At 37.7% G+C, this 17,742-nt stretch overlaps 3 protein-coding genes across 8 annotated transcripts in view; all 3 read left to right on the plus strand.

Moving 5' to 3' along the window:
- Positions 1-17,742, plus strand: part of LOC128093438 (uncharacterized) — a 41,325-nt gene that overhangs the window by 13,654 nt on the left and 9,929 nt on the right. Inside the window, exon 1 of one of the 2 annotated variants that reach the window (XM_052710188.1) lies at positions 15,825-16,399. The exons of the other annotated variant lie outside the window; for it this stretch is intronic. The gene's annotated coding sequence lies outside the window, so the exon portion shown is untranslated. Of the gene's footprint in view, positions 1-15,824; positions 16,400-17,742 lie in introns of those variants that run through there. 2 annotated transcript variants of the gene reach the window in all.
- Positions 7-12,072, plus strand: LOC128093437 (uncharacterized). Its single transcript, XM_052710186.1, has 2 exons — positions 7-1,377; positions 9,635-12,072. Exons 1-2 carry the CDS (start codon positions 1,355-1,357, stop codon positions 11,568-11,570), a joined length of 1,959 nt encoding a protein of 652 aa, XP_052566146.1. The 5' UTR covers positions 7-1,354; the 3' UTR covers positions 11,571-12,072.
- LOC120421537 (serine/arginine repetitive matrix protein 1) overlaps positions 15,589-17,742 on the plus strand; it is an 83,740-nt gene continuing 81,586 nt past the window's right edge. The window contains exon 1 of one of the 5 annotated variants that reach the window (XM_039584762.2): positions 15,589-15,744. The gene's annotated coding sequence lies outside the window, so the exon portion shown is untranslated. Of the gene's footprint in view, positions 15,745-15,796; positions 15,819-17,742 lie in introns of those variants that run through there. The other 4 variants (XM_052710185.1, XM_039584764.2, XM_052710184.1 and 1 more) reach the window with 4 other exon arrangements.

The raw sequence follows: 17,742 nt of genomic DNA on the forward strand, positions 1-17,742 counted from the left end.
GCTCCCCGACTTATGGTAGAACGACAAAATAATTAAGCTCGCGCAACCGATCATGAGTCATACGCCACCCGAAAACCCCTTTATAGAATATCGCCAAATAATAGGCAATTAAAGAATTGATTGAGCTTTCGATTTCATCGGGGCGATGTTATAGCGCAGGGGAAATTAAGGGAGTGGCCTAATTATATTCATGGACATGTCCATTTAGGTAGAAACACGGCTTCCTCATTAGGAGATTCATTTTTAAAACAATGTAAATTAAACCAATATCAACATTCTAATTTAGTAAATCAAGTCTTTTGTAAAAGGGCTTAAACCCATGACTTTCAGTTTAGAATCGAACTCACGCAACTACGCGGACAGCCAGAAAAAACCACAGAGGTCAGCATAAAAAAGTTCATGAGGTTCATCGATGCTCGGCATCAAAACTGACCATTTTTAGTAGAACAAAGTTTGGAAAATTTACTATATAAGTAGAAATAATTCTCGAGGAAAATTAGTTAGTTCCAGTAGCAGCTCAAGCCCAGACCAGCCAGGCCCACCAGCACCCACCAGCAGCCATCAGCAGCCATCAGCAGCCATTAGCAGTCTTCAGAAGTCCACCCCGGGACTTAGCCGAGAAGCCAGCCGAGAAGTCCACCCCGGGACTTAGCCGAGAAGACAGCCGAGAAGTCCACCCCGGGACTTAGCCGAGAAGACAGCCGAGAAGTCCACCCCGGGACTTAGCCGAGAAGCCAGCCGAGAAGTCCACCCCGGGACTTAGCCGAGAAGCCAGCCGAGAAGTCCACCCCGGGACTTAGCCGAGAAGACAGCCGAGAAGTCCACCCCGGGACTTAGCCGAGAAGCCAGCCGAGAAGTCCACCCGGGACTTAGCTGCTGGAGAAGTCGGCCTCGACTTAGCTGTTTGCTGTGTGAGAAGTCCACCCGGGACTTAGCTGCTGGAGAAGTCGGCCTCGACTTAGCTGTTTGCTGTGTGAGAAGTCCACCCGGGACTTAGCTGCTGGAGAAGTCGGCCTCGACTTAGCTGTTTGCTGTTTGAGAAGTCCACCCGGGACTCAGCTGTTTGCGGTTTGAGAAGTCCACCCGGGACTTGGCCGTTGGAGCACAGCAGAGTCAACACATTACTTGGAGTCTGGATTCAACACTGGTCTGAGGCGGAGAAGCTGAAGAGAAACATCCCATCGAAGGAAGTGGACAACTTAATTGTCAATAAAACGTGTAAAAAAGACGAGAGTGACCAGTGCCTAAGATTAGTGAAGTATCACAATTCCGCAACCGCTCGGCTGGGCGGTGCAGTTGGTGACAAGCGGAAAAAGTCCGGACGAGGACTAGGAACGCCAGGACGAGACAACAAATGATTCGACAACTAATTTTCGGGTAAGTAATCAAAACTTTAATTTTAAATTTTTTTTGTGTAACACAAAGTAAAGTGATTATCGTGATTCGTGATTTGGGTATGAAATAATTTTATACTGTCCATCTTTATGACAACGTTAGAGGAACTCGAAGTATATCTCAGTAGAGAATACGAGAACCTTTATAAAAATAAAAAACGTGCGAGAAGCCTGCAAGGAATTCTGACTAAGTCGGAACAGCTTAGAGAAGCATTCGACAAATACGAAAAAATTGTGCAAGGATACAAACACAGAGTTTCGGAATTTTGTTTTGAAGAGCTATATCAGAAATATACAACTTTCAGAGAACACTATTTTGAGTGCGTTAAAATCTTAGAAAATTCGGAAATTTTGCCCGAAAAAAATCCAAATAATCAATCAAAAAAATCAGTTATCGAAATGGCAACGCCTTATGTATTTCCTATGCAAATGGCGATGCAATGCATTCCAGACTTCATGGGGGAGGCTGATGAATTAGATGCGTTCTTCCTACAAATTGACTTCTTTGCGAAAGACATACCCGAGGAAACAAGTCATGATCTCTTGATTCAAACTGTTATGTCAAAAATGAAAGGGAGAGCGAAAAAATTTGTAAACCGTGTCAAAGATTTAACATGGCCGCTTACAAAACTCAAAATCAGTAAGGAGTTTGGAGAACACCGTTCTATCGGTGGAGTTATGGAGGAAGTGGAAATGTTGAGGCAAAAACCTCACGAGAGCCTTAAGGATTATATGGAGAGGGGGTTGACAATTTTAGAAACTATCGAATCGTATGTAAACGGGGAAAATGAGTACGCGGAAACAGATTTAAAAAGACATTTTACTTGTGGTCTTCGCAGTACAGACCTTAAAAAATTGGCAAAAAGCGAAGTTAATGAAAAATCTTTCAGAGAATTGTTAGAATATTTGGATGATAAAGGAGATGAAATTGAACAGTTAGAAAGTCTCGAAAAAAGAATAGCATTAATGCATTTCAATGACTCCCCTGAACCAAGACAAAATTTGGACACAAGTAATTATCGACCAAACTCATTTTTTAGAAACTACAACCCAAGAGGAAATTATAACCAAAACTTCCAAAACAGGAATAACAATCAAAATTTCCAAAACAGAAATAACAACCAAAACTTCCAAAACAGGAATAACAATCAAAATTTCCAAAACAGAAATAACAACCAAAATTTTCAAAATAGAAACAACAACCAAAATTTCCAATTCAGAAATAACGGACAAAATTTCCAAAACAGGAATAACCAACAAAATTTCCAAAATGGAAATTATAACAGACAAAATTTTCAAGATAGAAACTTTGAAGGACAGAACTCTCAAAACAGAAACTTCAATAGACAAAATAATCAAAATGGAAATTTCAATTCACCAAGAAATAATTCGTCTTACCATACTACACCTACTAATAGAAATTTCCAGTACCAAAATTATAACAATAACAGAAATAACATGAATAGAAAAAACTAAATAAGGGGGATTTTGTTATGTATGGCGTCCAAAAACCCCATAATAGAAAAGAATCAAATAGACGCATAAAAAAGTTACCTGAATCCGACTGTGTACATTGCGGAGCATCAGTGGGAATAAGAAATATTTCAAGGAATAAACGTTTGAAAATTAACTATGACACTAACAAAAAGTTAATAGTGAAAATTCCAACAATTAACAACCCTAATTACAAAATATCGTTCTTAGTTGACTCTGGGTCATTTGCAAACCTAATTAGAAGCAATATCTTAGACAAAACAGGTAACATCGATATTAATTATCAAGATAAAATTTTAATAAGAGGAATAAGCAATAACAATATTAAATCTATTGGGTCAATTTATATAAATCTATTAATCGAGGATACAACATTTTATACCAAGTTTTATGTTATCAAGAATCTAGCATGCCAAGCGATTCTGGGTGCCGAGTTTTTAAAACAACATACACTATCAATAAGTAAAGAATTTAATTATATTATATTAAAAAACCCAAATATTCCAGTAGAAGTCGAAAAAGAGGAAATATTTAACAATGATACTGATACTGACGAAGAAATAACTGAAAATAATTCTGAAAGTGATGAAGAGTTTTTTGAAAATGAATCAGAAACGGATGAAGATACTGAGGAAAACAGATCAGAAATCAATCATGGATTTTTAACAAATCAAAACATGGTTGAAATTGAAGAAATCGAATTCGAAGAACAACCAAAAGAATATAATCTGGAATATAACCAAGATTATGATATTTTAGATAACAAAAAATGTAGAAAATTAGTAGGAGAGGAGAGAATGAATAAAATCCTTGAATTAATAAATACAGATCACTTAAAAGGAGAGTTAAATAGGGAAATGAAATTCATGTTATACAAATTTAATGACATTTTCTTCTTGGAAGGAGATGAATTTACACATACAGATCTGACGATGCATGAGATTGAAACAACGACAGAAATACCCATTAATAAACGACAATATAGATTTCCGGAATCAACAAAAAAGCATATTGATGAACAAATCGAAGAAATGCTAAAGTTAGGCATAATTCGCCCAAGTAAAAGTCCGTGGAATGCACCGGTATTATGCATCCCGAAGAAAGACTTAGATGCCGAAGGCAAGAAACGCTACAGAATTGTAGTAGATTTTCGAGCACTCAACACAATTACTAAACCTTTTGTATACCCAATACCGCTAATTAGCGAAATTTTGGACAGCATTGGAGAAGCTAAATATTTCTCAACCATTGATCTTAAATCGGGATTCTATCAAATACCGATTAATCCAAAAGATGCAGCAAAAACAGCTTTTTCAATACCTAGAGGACATTATGAATTTGAGAGAATGCCGATGGGACTGAAAAATAGCCCATCAACATTCCAAAAATTTACATTCACGCTAATTTACGAAATACAACCAGTTAATGCGTTTGTATATTTGGACGACATTATTGTGTTTGGTAGAACTATCGAAGAACACAATGAAAATCTGTGCAAAGTGTTGAAAGCCTTACAAGTAAATAATTTAAAAGTCGAGCCATCTAAATGTAAAATTTTACACAGAGAGGTAAGATATTTAGGCCATATCATCTGTGAAGAAGGCATCAGACCAACTGAAGATAACATCGCAACCATTAAAAATATGAAAAAACCACAAACAATTCGGGATGTAAGGTCATTTTTAGGAACAGTAAATTTTTATGGTAAATTTATACAAAATATTGCTGAAAAACGCAAACCTTTGAATGAATTATTAAAGAAAAACGTTAAATTTAAATGGTCCGAAGAATGCGAAACCGCATTCGAGGAATTGAAAAATTATTTAATTTCAGAACCAATCTTGGTTCGCCCAAATTTCAACGATACATTCGTGTTAACAACGGATGCTAGCGATTATGCTATCGGAGCTGTATTAACTAATGAAAAATCGAACGATCACCCCATTGCTTACGCAAGTCGTGCGCTTATTGGAGCGGAAAAGAAGTATTTTACGATTGAAAAAGAGCTACTTGCCATTGTCTGGGCAGTAGATCATTTCAAGCATTATATCTACAACCAAAATTTCATAGTTTACACAGATCATAGACCATTGGTTGCTCTATGGCATCTAAAAGAAACATCTCCAACTTTAACAAAACTTCGATTGAAAATTCAAGGCATAGGATGCGAAATCAGGTACAAGCAAGGAAAAGAAAACGTGGTAGCTGATTTTCTCTCACGTTTGAAAAATGAGGAGAATACCGTTGAGGAAGAGCAAGCTGGAAATTTAGTTGCTATTACCACTCGAAATCAAAAAAAAAAATTGCAGCAAAACGAAAGACCTAAAAATTCAATTTCAAATTGGGATCCACAAATGGACAATCTTCAGAATATCAATGTACAAGTTCAGACAGATAACAATAATAAATTAAATTTCACGTTTAAGGATTTTGAAGAGGCAGAAATTGATTTCAATACATTAAAATTTTCAAAAAAAATAGTTCCTCTAGAACAAGCTAAAGCTACTTTTATGATTATTAACAGTGTAACAGCATATAAAGAACTCAGTAAATACGTTGATCTTCCACATGGGTTAAAAGATTATACAAAGGAAAACATATTTATTATTCCTGAGAAGAAAGTATGGGGCTGTATTTTGAATGGAACGTACCGATCAGCTATCAAAACCGAGGAATTATTTGATAATTTATTAGAGGGATTTAAACAGTGCCCGAAATTTTCAGAAGAAGCTTCAGAAATCCAAATCATTTCGCACAGAGCAATAAATCTAGAACTGGATTTAAATCTTCTAAGATTTTTTGCAAAAACATTTTCAAAAATATTTTCATTATTTATCACAGAGAGTGAAAGAATATTTGTAAAACCTGAAGATAGAGACCGTGTATTACAAGATTTTCATGACGCACCACTAGGTGGTCATGTCGGAGGAAAAAGAATGTTAAAACGAATTAGCCCACTTTTTACATGGGATAATATGAAAAGAGACGTTTTAAATTACGTTAAACAATGTGATCTTTGTCAAAAAAATAAAATTTGGCCGGCGAATAAAATTCCAATGAAAATTACAACTACTTCATATGAACCATTCGATAAAATTTATATGGATGTGGTAATGTTACCTGTTTCAACAAATGGATTTAATTGTGGACTGGTGATACAAGACGATTTGTCAAGATTTTTGACTGTAGCTCCTATGGAGAATCAAGAAAGTACAACTGTTGCTAGATCTTTTGTGGAACAATTTATTTGTAAATTTGGTGCTCCAAAAGAAGTTGTATCTGATCGTGGCACAAATTTTGTAAGCAAAATGATGCAACATGTTTGTAAGATTTTACATATAAAGAAAATTGTAACAAGTGCATACCACCCACAAGCAAATCTGGTTGAGAGATCAAACAGAGAATTAAAAATTTATTTGAGAAATTTTATTGGAAACAAACCCGAGAATTGGGATGAATTGATCCCATACTTCATGTTTGAATATAATACAACTATAAACTCATCTACAGGATATTCACCGTATGAACTTATATTTGGACGTAAACCTACAATACCAAGTTCAGTTTACAAAGTCAACGACTCAGATTTAAACTATGATGATTACATTCGTCAAATGAAAGTAACATTCAAAGATGCTCATGAAATTGCTCGAAACAATTTGATACTGTCAAAAGAAAAGAGGAAGGAAATCTACGACAAAAAAACAAACGACTGGATACCAATGTGGGGAGACAGAGTGCTAGTACAGATGGTTCAAACAGGGATTGGACAGAAACTACAAACAAAATGGAGAGGTCCTTACGATATAGTTAAGTTTAACAGTGACCAAACGACCACCATCAAAAATGGTAATAAATTAGAACATGTACATAATAATAGATTGAAAAAATACTACGATTAGAGACAAGCGGGTTATGAAAAAAAAAAAAAAAAAAAAAAAAAAATCTAGGAAAAAGTTAACACAATAATACAAACACAATTAATTGCAAATTAATCCTGAAAACGATTTATGGATTTCAGATAAAATTTTAATTGGGGTAAGTAATAACATTTAAAACAAATTATGAATATCAGAGAATTAAACTTTTTAAAACCAAATAATGCTCACGAGATCAAGAAATTTTTGAATCTCTGCAAGGATAATAAATCGTTTATGATAGCATGGATAGCATTATCAAGCCCTTTGATCAAACTGACACTAGAGAAAAGAACATTTGAACTTAATTTGGTTCAAGAAAAAGCCTTTTATATGCTAATAAATCAGTTATCATATATTCCAATCCTGAAAGTTAATTACGAAACACTTATGCTAACAATTGATGTCAATGAGAACACATTTTGTGCAAAACTGGTTAAAACGGGACAAAATAAATTAGTCAAATACCTTTCGGAAGAATTTCGACGCAAAGACTCTGTAAAGTCGGAAACCGAAAAAATCACAATAGCAACTGTTTATGTTTTAAGTAAATGTAGACCGTATTACTACGGCAACAGAATTCAAATTAATGCCAAAAATCCTCCGTTAAATTTTGGAAATTTACTCGTAAGAAGAGGGTTGGAGAATCTGAACATTAACTGGGTGAAAAAAAAAACTCAATAGATCACGAACGGCATAATCGATAAAGAGCGAAAATCCAGATAAGGAATTATTTCACAAATTGATACAGAAAAGATTTTTTTTTCTTTCGTAGAAAAATGATATTTATTCAATTATTTTAAATTTGATTTAACATAATAATATTTGAACACTTTTCTTTTTGTGCCATCGGGCATCTCCTCTGTGCTGGGCAATATTTCATGGCGCACCCCGCGAGAGGTGAAAAAAAGCCCGGATTACCTCGCCGCTCCACGGCCGTATCCTATTACGAGGACCGGCCACGCGACGTCGTCGAGTCACGGGCACCTCGTTTCTTGTTGTGGTTGGCAAAATGCGCTGAGCAGATGACGGCTGAGCAGCCGAAGACGACGGTCCTAAAGACTTCTGGTTCGAGGTCTGCGAAGACGGGTCTGACAATGACCGAGGAGCCTCCGAACACCGCTTTTCCAACGGTCCTGAATTTGGAACCAAGATCGGGGACCTTGTCTAATCGAGGCATGTTGAACACTAAACAAAAACTTATGCCATTTGGCCAAAATTGGGAAAATCAATTTGGCCAAAACGCTACATTTTCACCTAACGATTATAAAGGCAAATTTCGCAACACTTGCTCAAATTAAAATCGGTATCGTTTGCCAGGAGGATCATATGTCTCCACGGCAGAGAATAACAAAATAAAATTGCCATGAGTGTCAAGTTCAATATTGTGCACCCGACGGTCAACGACGTCACTGAGGTTCGTAAAAACAATGTTGGAAATTCGACGACAATGAAATTAGGGAAGACCAAACAGAGGAGAAAAAGCACAAGCAGAAGAAACAAGGAAAGAGAAACAACAAAGTTCAAATTGGTGATATTTGGCTATAATTAACAACGCGAAACATAGATAGACTCATCAAAAATATATTTTTATTTCATTATTTCTCGATACAATGATTAATTACTATACTTATGTAAAATTTTCAATCAAAGTCATCCTGGCACTTGCTACAGTTCCATCAGAAACACCAATCAGGTCCTCAATCCAAGGCGCCTCGTAAACGAAAAATCGTTTCAATATCTGCCTCGGTGAAATCCGAGCAGCCCAATGCATAAGAGTGCAACCCCATGTATTAACAATCCCAGAGGACTCTGCATACAGGTCCGGGGTAACCGGCCCAGGACAAGAAGCTAATAGATACCTTCTATGAACAGTATCTATTGCCTCCGATAACGCTTCGGGCCAGGAAAACAGGCCCGAAAACAAAATAAACCACAAAAAGGCCCAAGATGCTGTCCACGTGAGTGGCACGCCATCTCCAGCCAAGAGAGGTTTTTCGCTCAATCCGAGCGCCTGAAGCGTTTTCAGACGCTCGGAGCTCGGAGCATTTTCGTACCAATATCTGGTATGAGGAGGTATGTCGCCGGTATACCACTTCTTTTCAACCCCGAAAAAGCCAAAGCCTTTCGAGATTGAAAAGATTAAACAGGGAGGTAGATAATTCCACCTCGGAGATTCTTTGCCATAAGATTTCGGAGACCGCATAATGTTCCAGATCTCCTCGAAAGCCGGTTCGACGTTCCGAATAAACTCTCCACGCCGAAACGTCCACGCAGACAGGTGAAGACATGAACCTCGTTCCCGTGCGCACAGACAATCAGCAGGGCAACGGTGGCCACGGGTGCCGTAAACGGCAGACCCATCGGAGCGCCGTTCCCGACGGACGACAGAATTCCCAACTCGATGCATATTTCGCGTTGAAGGCCGGATCGGTGAAGACTGGATCGTTGAAGACCAGATCGGCGAAGACGGGATCATTGAAGACCGGATCGTTGAAGGCTGGATCATTGCAGGATGAACTGGATCGTTGAAGGCTGGATCGTGGCAGGATGAACTGGATAGTTGAAGGCAGAACCGGATGACTTCCAAGGCTGGATAGCTTGGTTGAACTGTAATTTAAATGGCCCAAAATTTCACGTTTTATAGGAAAAAAATCAAGATTCAGCAATTTCTGGATTCCCGAAAAAAAAAAAAAAAAAAAGTAAAATCACCTGACCAACCCTGATACAAAACAAAAATTCTTCACTGTACCCAGCGACTCTATAGCACTCGACAATGTGTAGGAAAGATAAAAGTAAAAAAGTATTGCAATTATTTTCTCGTTTCAGGATAATTATTTGGTCGGTAACCATAGTTACGACTTTAAATCATCCTTCGCTAAGTTTTCAAAAATTACCAAAAATTTGGATTGCTCAAGGTAATTATGATTTTGAAATAAAATTAAGCTTATCATCAATTAAAGAAGAACTAGACTTTTTGGAAACAACAGTACAAAAATACAATAACACTTGTACGGAAGTTTCAAAATATACTACAAAATTAAAATGTTTCGAAGTAACAAGAAACCAAATGGACTCATTTACAAAATTAAATAGTATGCATAATCTCATTAAATCATTTTTTGTAAAAACCGTAGAAAAAAGATCGTGGAGATTTTGGACATGGATGACAGACGACGACAGAACAAGAGTAGATTTAAATACAGATAAATTGAGACAGAATGACGAAAAATTAAAATATGATATCGAACACCAATCGATTGCCCTCGATAGAATGTACGATTTTATTAATATAACTTCCATACAAGCGGATAACGTGTCACAACAAATAATGCAGAATTTTGAAAACTTGAGACAAGAAATCAAAAATAATCTAAAATTCACTTTTGATGTGAAGAAAGTACTATATCTTCAATCGATTTTACTGGAAATTGTTTATTGGATGGAGGAACTGATAAGTTCAATCAAAAATAAACAAAACATTTTTATCAATACCCTATTTTATGAAAAACTCAACGCCCAACACTTAATCCAGTTATTAGGCGAAACATTCTTTGAAACAGAACTATATAGAATCAAAGATAGTCTCCCAAAATATTTAACATTTCCAACATTAGAAAATAATAAAATAGACCCAATGATTTGGAAAGCTATTACTTTATATTATGAAATCAATAATAATAAAGAATTGCTCATATTTGTTAAAATACCATTGATTCAAGATAAGACATTTTATGCAATTAAAGCTATTTCCAACCCGGGATTTAATAATACAATCGTTTCTATCATAGATTTAGAAAACGATATAATAATCATCCAAAATAATTCAAATTGGGGATATATAACTAAATCATTATCGGTAGACAGTTGTACACAGTTATATAATTCAAAACTGTGTTACACAAATGACATATTAAAAAATTTAAGCAACAGTAACAATTGCTTGGCTGAAGCAATGTTACAACAATCATACAATAACTGTAAAGTAAGGCATGTAAAATTAAATGAGGAATTATGGTTTGCAACTACAAATAGAAATATTTGGAGATATGTTACACTTGGGACGTCTAAAATACGAATTATCAACCATACGGAGATTATGGAAAAAAATATAACAGAGTCAGGATTAATAGAAGTGGGACCAAATATGATAATCGAAACTTTTAATATCAGAATTGAATATTATTTCGAAATGAATTTACCACTAAAAATTAGTGAAGAGATGGACAAGATAATTGTGGATAAAATTGAAATTGAAGACTGGATGATTGAGTACATCCCTATATTCAATTCAACGACGAAAAAGATCGATATCATCGATCACAAAAAACTATACGACATTGGTATCGACTTAACCACAATAAAGAAACACAAAACGGTTCTAGAAAATTTAGAATATGCACCATACAATTATCCATGGTGGTTCTTATCAGGATCAATATTAATTCCACTTACGGTAATTTTTATGTTCATAGCATGTTTTAGAGGGAAAGTTTCATGCTTTACAAAAAGAATAATTTACAAACCCAATTTAAACAAAGATTTTAGTGCAGATGAGTTCGCAAAGAAAAGAAAATATATAAATACAAGCTTCATAAAAAGTAAAAAGAATAAAAATCTTCACAAAATGCAAGAAAACGAAACAACAGGGCAGGAAATAAAAGAATTTCCAAAAATATCAATCATTGATGAAAAATCTATAAGCTCGAAAAAAATTGGACCCTCTACAAGAACCACATTGAAAACTCATAGAGTATTCTTTTAAATGAATGTTGAAGACGAATGCATGAAAAAAAAGGGATGCGCAGCCCGGAGTGTATGAGATATTGTATGACATGGGATGTTTTTTAATTTTTACAAAGATATGAACTAATATGATTTTATCCAACAGATTTCGAAGAGCATTTCTTTCAAGCCCGCCGACAACCAACCTTTCGAATGGAGGGGAAGACTCCGAACCACGTGGGGGTGAACAGCCGTAAGACGCGTGGATCATCAAAGGTTAAAAGTATGAAAAAAAAAAAATAAAAAAGGGGTAAAACCTCAAAAGTAAAGGTCAAAAAAAAATGATGCGAAATTAAATTGGCAGAATATGCGAGGGTTAAAAGCCGTAAAACGTGTAAAAAAGAGTAAGACCAAGATAAAAGTGTGAAACACAATTTTCAAAATTAAAACTAAAAAGACATTGTAAAATTTTGGCAAAGTAAAAAAAAAAAAAAAAAAAAAATAATAATAATAAAATAAACAAATTTTGTAAGGCAATCAAATGAATCCAACCAATCCCGAAGGACAACACCCAGAAGACCAAGAAGACGACTAAATAGATTATTGTTGCATTCTAGTGGAAGGGTCAGGAAATTAACCGAAGGAGTATAGGGGAATGAATCGATAGCAAGACAGATATGCAACCAACAGCAAATCAGTGCACCTGCATCGGAGCACGGGACAGCAGTATGTGCAACACAAACACAGGACGGACAATGGGAACACGGATTCGTCAAAAACGACCAAAAAAGCTTTTCACGACAACCACGTGTGAAAAAACGACGAATCAACAGTTATCAACATCCCATCGAAGGAAGACAAAGAAGATAACAGCCAGCCGATCAACAAGTTGGGGCTCATGGGATACACTATTCATCCCTACCAATCAATTTTGACCAAGGTGAGCACCACTGTGATTATTTTGTCCCGTTAGGTGACGAAGCCAATTGCACAGGATGGAAGGGCATACAACAAACGCGAAATATGGAATGAGCACACACACATGGATCCGATTGCACAGGATGGAAAGGCATACAACGAAGAAACGCGAAATATGGAATGGGCACACACGTATGGAAGAAGACCCCATACTCTGTAAGTTAACTACTGACCCCAACACTAGCAAATCAGAGCAATGCAAACGTTATATAATCTCGCCGAAAAGCAACCATGACAAAGAAGACCCCAGCCAGCAAACCGTAATTAGCATTTAATGCCAGATTCATGCCTAATCATTTCTCCCATAAGAAACATAAGTAGGATAAAAATTAGGGATTACAAACAAAACAAAATCACCTTCACAAACCAATGAATGTTCCAAAACTTCATTTTCGAACATTCATCTCGTAAGTGTGGGGGAGTGCAACGACCCTCGCCCCGAACCACTCCAGTTTTTGCCATGCGCCGACGCAAGCATAAATGACCTAGCACCAAATTCTGCTCCCCGACTTATGGTAGAACGACAAAATAATTAAGCTCGCGCAACCGATCATGAGTCATACGCCACCCGAAAACCCCTTTATAGAATATCGCCAAATAATAGGCAATTAAAGAATTGATTGAGCTTTCGATTTCATCGGGGCGATGTTATAGCGCAGGGGAAATTAAGGGAGTGGCCTAATTATATTCATGGACATGTCCATTTAGGTAGAAACACGGCTTCCTCATTAGGAGATTCATTTTTAAAACAATGTAAATTAAACCAATATCAACATTCTAATTTAGTAAATCAAGTCTTTTGTAAAAGGGCTTAAACCCATGACTTTCAGTTTAGAATCGAACTCACGCAACTACGCGGACAGCCAGAAAAAACCACAGAGGTCAGCATAAAAAAGTTCATGAGGTTCATCGATGCTCGGCATCAAAACTGACCATTTTTAGTAGAACAAAGTTTGGAAAATTTACTATATAAGTAGAAATAATTCTCGAGGAAAATTAGTTAGTTCCAGTAGCAGCTCAAGCCCAGACCAGCCAGGCCCACCAGCACCCACCAGCAGCCATCAGCAGCCATCAGCAGCCATTAGCAGTCTTCAGAAGTCCACCCCGGGACTTAGCCGAGAAGCCAGCCGAGAAGTCCACCCCGGGACTTAGCCGAGAAGACAGCCGAGAAGTCCACCCCGGGACTTAGCCGAGAAGACAGCCGAGAAGTCCACCCCGGGACTTAGCCGAGAAGCCAGCCGAGAAGTCCACCCCGGGACTTAGCCGAGAAGCCAGCCGAGAAGTCCACCCCGGGACTTAGCCGAGAAGACAGCCGAGAAGTCCACCCCGGGACTTAGCCGAGAAGCCAGCCGAGAAGTCCACCCGGGACTTAGCTGCTGGAGAAGTCGGCCTCGACTTAGCTGTTTGCTGTGTGAGAAGTCCACCCGGGACTTAGCTGCTGGAGAAGTCGGCCTCGACTTAGCTGTTTGCTGTGTGAGAAGTCCACCCGGGACTTAGCTGCTGGAGAAGTCGGCCTCGACTTAGCTGTTTGCTGTTTGAGAAGTCCACCCGGGACTCAGCTGTTTGCGGTTTGAGAAGTCCACCCGGGACTTGGCCGTTGGAGCACAGCAGAGTCAACACATTACTTGGAGTCTGGATTCAACACTGGTCTGAGGCGGAGAAGCTGAAGAGAAACATCCCATCGAAGGAAGTGGACAACTTAATTGTCAATAAAACGTGTAAAAAAGACGAGAGTGACCAGTGCCTAAGATTAGTGAAGTATCACAATTCCGCAACCGCTCGGCTGGGCGGTGCAGTAGTTTTCACACCCAAGACTGGGCAGCGTCCGAGAGAATAATGACCTCGAGACGAGAGAATAGTGGTACCATTTACGGACACAGAGAACACAGCTCGCGATGGGCGAGAGAATTATTCTCTCGAGGTTCATTGCAAAAAAAAAGTTCATCCATCATAACAAAAAACCAAAAGTGTCGACTACGGGAATCGAACCAGAGTCCTTTGACATACAAACCCAATGACTTAACTGCCTCGGTCGTCACAGTTTGGTTACCAAGGAGTTATCAGATGTCGATGTATGACACTTGTTGGAGATTTATTGTTTCAATAGACGAATGAACTCATTTGTTATGGTGATGTGAGTTGGTAGCATTATGCTCTCGATTTTGGCGCTAAGCCCTCAATAAATTTTGAGGGAACGATTCTCTATGATACTATGATAACTATGATGAAAAAAAAAATTTAGACAATTTATTGTTTATTTTTGTGTATGCACCACAGAATGCATGAATAATTGCAGTTTAAAAAAACCAAATCAAAGCTGTCCCGAAAATTCAGTGGGCAAATTTGATCATCAATAAGCATTAAAATTTCTATGAAATTATAAGTGCAGTCTACTACAGTCTACAACATTGCTATCCGTTTTTAAAAACGTTTTACTTATTTTATTATTTTTTTATATGTGTGATATATTTTTTCATGATTTTTTTTAAGCTGGGCTATTGTAAATATTTTTCAAAGTTTATGTACCCCCTTCTTCAAAATTGGCCTGATTTTTTTCCTGAAAGTTGAAGTCTAACCGAAAATAAAAGTCCAACGCAAATGGCCGGGGTAGATCGATTATTTATTTTTAACCTTGTCTATTTTGAGGTGTTTATCCCAAATCATAAGCTAATGTCTTAGAAGAGACAAAAAAGTAAAGAAAAATACGAAACATGTGATTCAAGATGTTAAGTAAAGATTTTCGTATAACAAAAGTTGTTTAAATTTACTTTCCTTTAAAAAAATATTTTAATAAGATTTTCGTTGAAATATTCTTCTGTCTCAAATGGAGCCATACGGTGGCTAAAAGCTATTTTCAAATTAGTTATCAAACCATTCAAACTAAGAAAGATCCCTCAAAAACCTCCCTTTCGCCACACCGTGTACCCGTGCACCATGTGCTGTGGTATTGGTGGCAAACCTGGCTCCACCGTCCGTCCGTCCGCGTCTTCAACTCCAGGCGCGCGAGACCCCAGCAAGTTTTTTTTCTTCACTCTTCACTCCAATTTCATAACACACCGCGCCGTCGCGATCGTTCGGTCGTCGCCGTCGCCAACCAGCCCAACCAACCAAGCACGGCCACTCGACCGCGCTCAGTCAGTTCCAGAGTAGCGTTCGTGAGGTTCAGATCTACGCGGGTACCCCATACATCGGAACGTATCGCGGTATCGTGGAGTCCGAATCGCAATCCGTAATAGGTAATAGGGTGTTTCGCAAAAGGAAGGGAGTTCTCTGTGGGAGGATTGTTCTAGAGTGGTTGTGGTCAAGTGTGGTGAACGTGTTTGAAGTGAAGTGAAGTTTTGCCTCTGAAGAGACCGTGTTCATGCGACTTCACGGTATTGTCTGCGCAGTGTTCAGTTCTTTGAATTCCGGTGCAGTGAAGAGAGTTGTCTGCGTTTAGTGTCGTTGAATGCAAAACAGTGAAACATCATAACAACTGCCTTCAGCAAGCATAACACCAAGCAAGAAACAACAGGGATTTACCACGGTTGAAGTCCAAGTCGTCAACTCGTCGTAGACTCTCTCTTTGATGATAGAGTTGGAGTTGGCGCAACACGCCAAAGTCGGCCCAGCTAATAATCCGCCGTGTTAGGGTCGGTGAATTCGAGAAATGATGATTTGAAGAGTAGTTTTGAACACACATGGTGAACACACACCTCCACCAACCAGCCAATTTTCGCTCGAAATCCTCGAGCGGGCGTTGTTGCAACAACTTTAAGGCCTGGAGGCCGCGTAATTGAAGATTTGTTTGACTATCCCCCGAAAAAACAACAACAACAACAACAATAACCAGCTCCTCAAGCAGTTAATCAACCAATCGGGCTTCCGGAAATGATCAACCAGGCTTCAAAGGTAAGACCCACAGCTTGATGTAATTATGCAGTTTAAGGTCCGTCCACAGTGGACTGGGAGAGTCGTGTCAGTTACGCCCCCCGGGCTCCAACTCTTTTGGGCTTCCTGCTTTTATTTGATTGATCCGCAAAGTCCCCCAAGACCTGCGCGGAGGGGTCATTACGGTAGCCCGCCGAAAAAAGTCCACAAAAAGGGTAGACATTAGGTTCTGCTTCTTCTTTCTTCACTTCATGTCTCGACAATGAGCGGGTCTTTGTGCATGGCGCGAAGTTCTGTCCGGAGACCCCGGAGAGGTCAGTAACTTTTGTGCAAGCGGGTTTTTCTTTTCAGCGCTTTTCGCGCCGCGTTTGGGACGGCAGACGGGTTGATGGGCGACGTTTTGCTGGTGGAGGTATTAATTTGTTGCAAATGCAACCACCAGTGTGTTCGGGCAGGAAGCGCGGGCGATCGTGATTGGGTGGAGTTGCGATGGGAAGAGCACGATTTTTAATGCTGGAGTTCTAGTGGCTGTCTAGTTGAACATTTAATTGTATTAGCATAAACAAATAAAAATGACGAGTATTAGGACCATTTAATTAGCTTCCTAATGTTGATTTTTAGTACAAAAAAAAAATCCAACAATATTTCAAGCTCAAAATTCTTTCTGAACATTATTTTTTTTAATTTCTATTTTTTAATTTTTATTTTTTTATTATTTAATAAATTTTGAATAACAAGCCATAGTCTCAACAAATGTGTGGAAAAAGTGTTTTTAAATGCATTTTACATTAGTTCACTTGTTTTGCAATCATTTGTTTTTTGAATGTAAAATTTTACGAAAACAAAAATACGAAAGCGAAAAAAATACTTTTTGTGGAACTGTACAACGATAATTTTCAAGCATTCAACAGGTTTTGGAATTAACCATTTTTAATTATTCGGCTGACTGCACATAAATTTCCCTTGAAATTTTTGCCGATTTAAAAGGGGGTGGATATTCGAAATTTTACGCTATGAATTAATACAGGGCGTATTATTGAATGTTTGGCCCTTTGGGAATGTTAGTCTTGATTTAAAAATTTATTGTTGAAAATATTGTTTTCGAAAAGATCGGAATATTTTACGAATGTTTCATATTTTAACATTGAAAATCGGACCATTAGTTACTGAGATATCGACGTTAGAAAATGGTGGGTTGTTTGGGTGAGACTTAGAAAACATCAATTTTCCTGTTTTTAAACCTTATTTGCATGGCAATATCTCAGCAATTAAGGGTCGTTTCAACAAAGTTCAAAAAAGAAAAATATAGAGAATTTTCTCACCTTTTCAAAAATATTTGTTTCAAAAGTGGGCAAACATGTGCA

Source organism: Culex pipiens, chromosome 3 (genome assembly GCF_016801865.2).
Source record: "Culex pipiens pallens isolate TS chromosome 3, TS_CPP_V2, whole genome shotgun sequence".
Taxonomy (NCBI): Eukaryota; Metazoa; Arthropoda; class Insecta; order Diptera; family Culicidae; genus Culex; species Culex pipiens.

What these genes read in the sequence shown, in the direction of transcription:
- LOC128093437 (XM_052710186.1), top strand. Translation starts at nt 1,355, where the DNA reads ATGATTCGACAACTAATTTTCGG. An exon ending in ATTCGACAACTAATTTTCGG is followed by an intron (nt 1,378 to 9,634) that starts GTAAGTAATCAA and finishes TTCTCGTTTCAG; the next exon opens with GATAATTATTTGGTCGGTAA.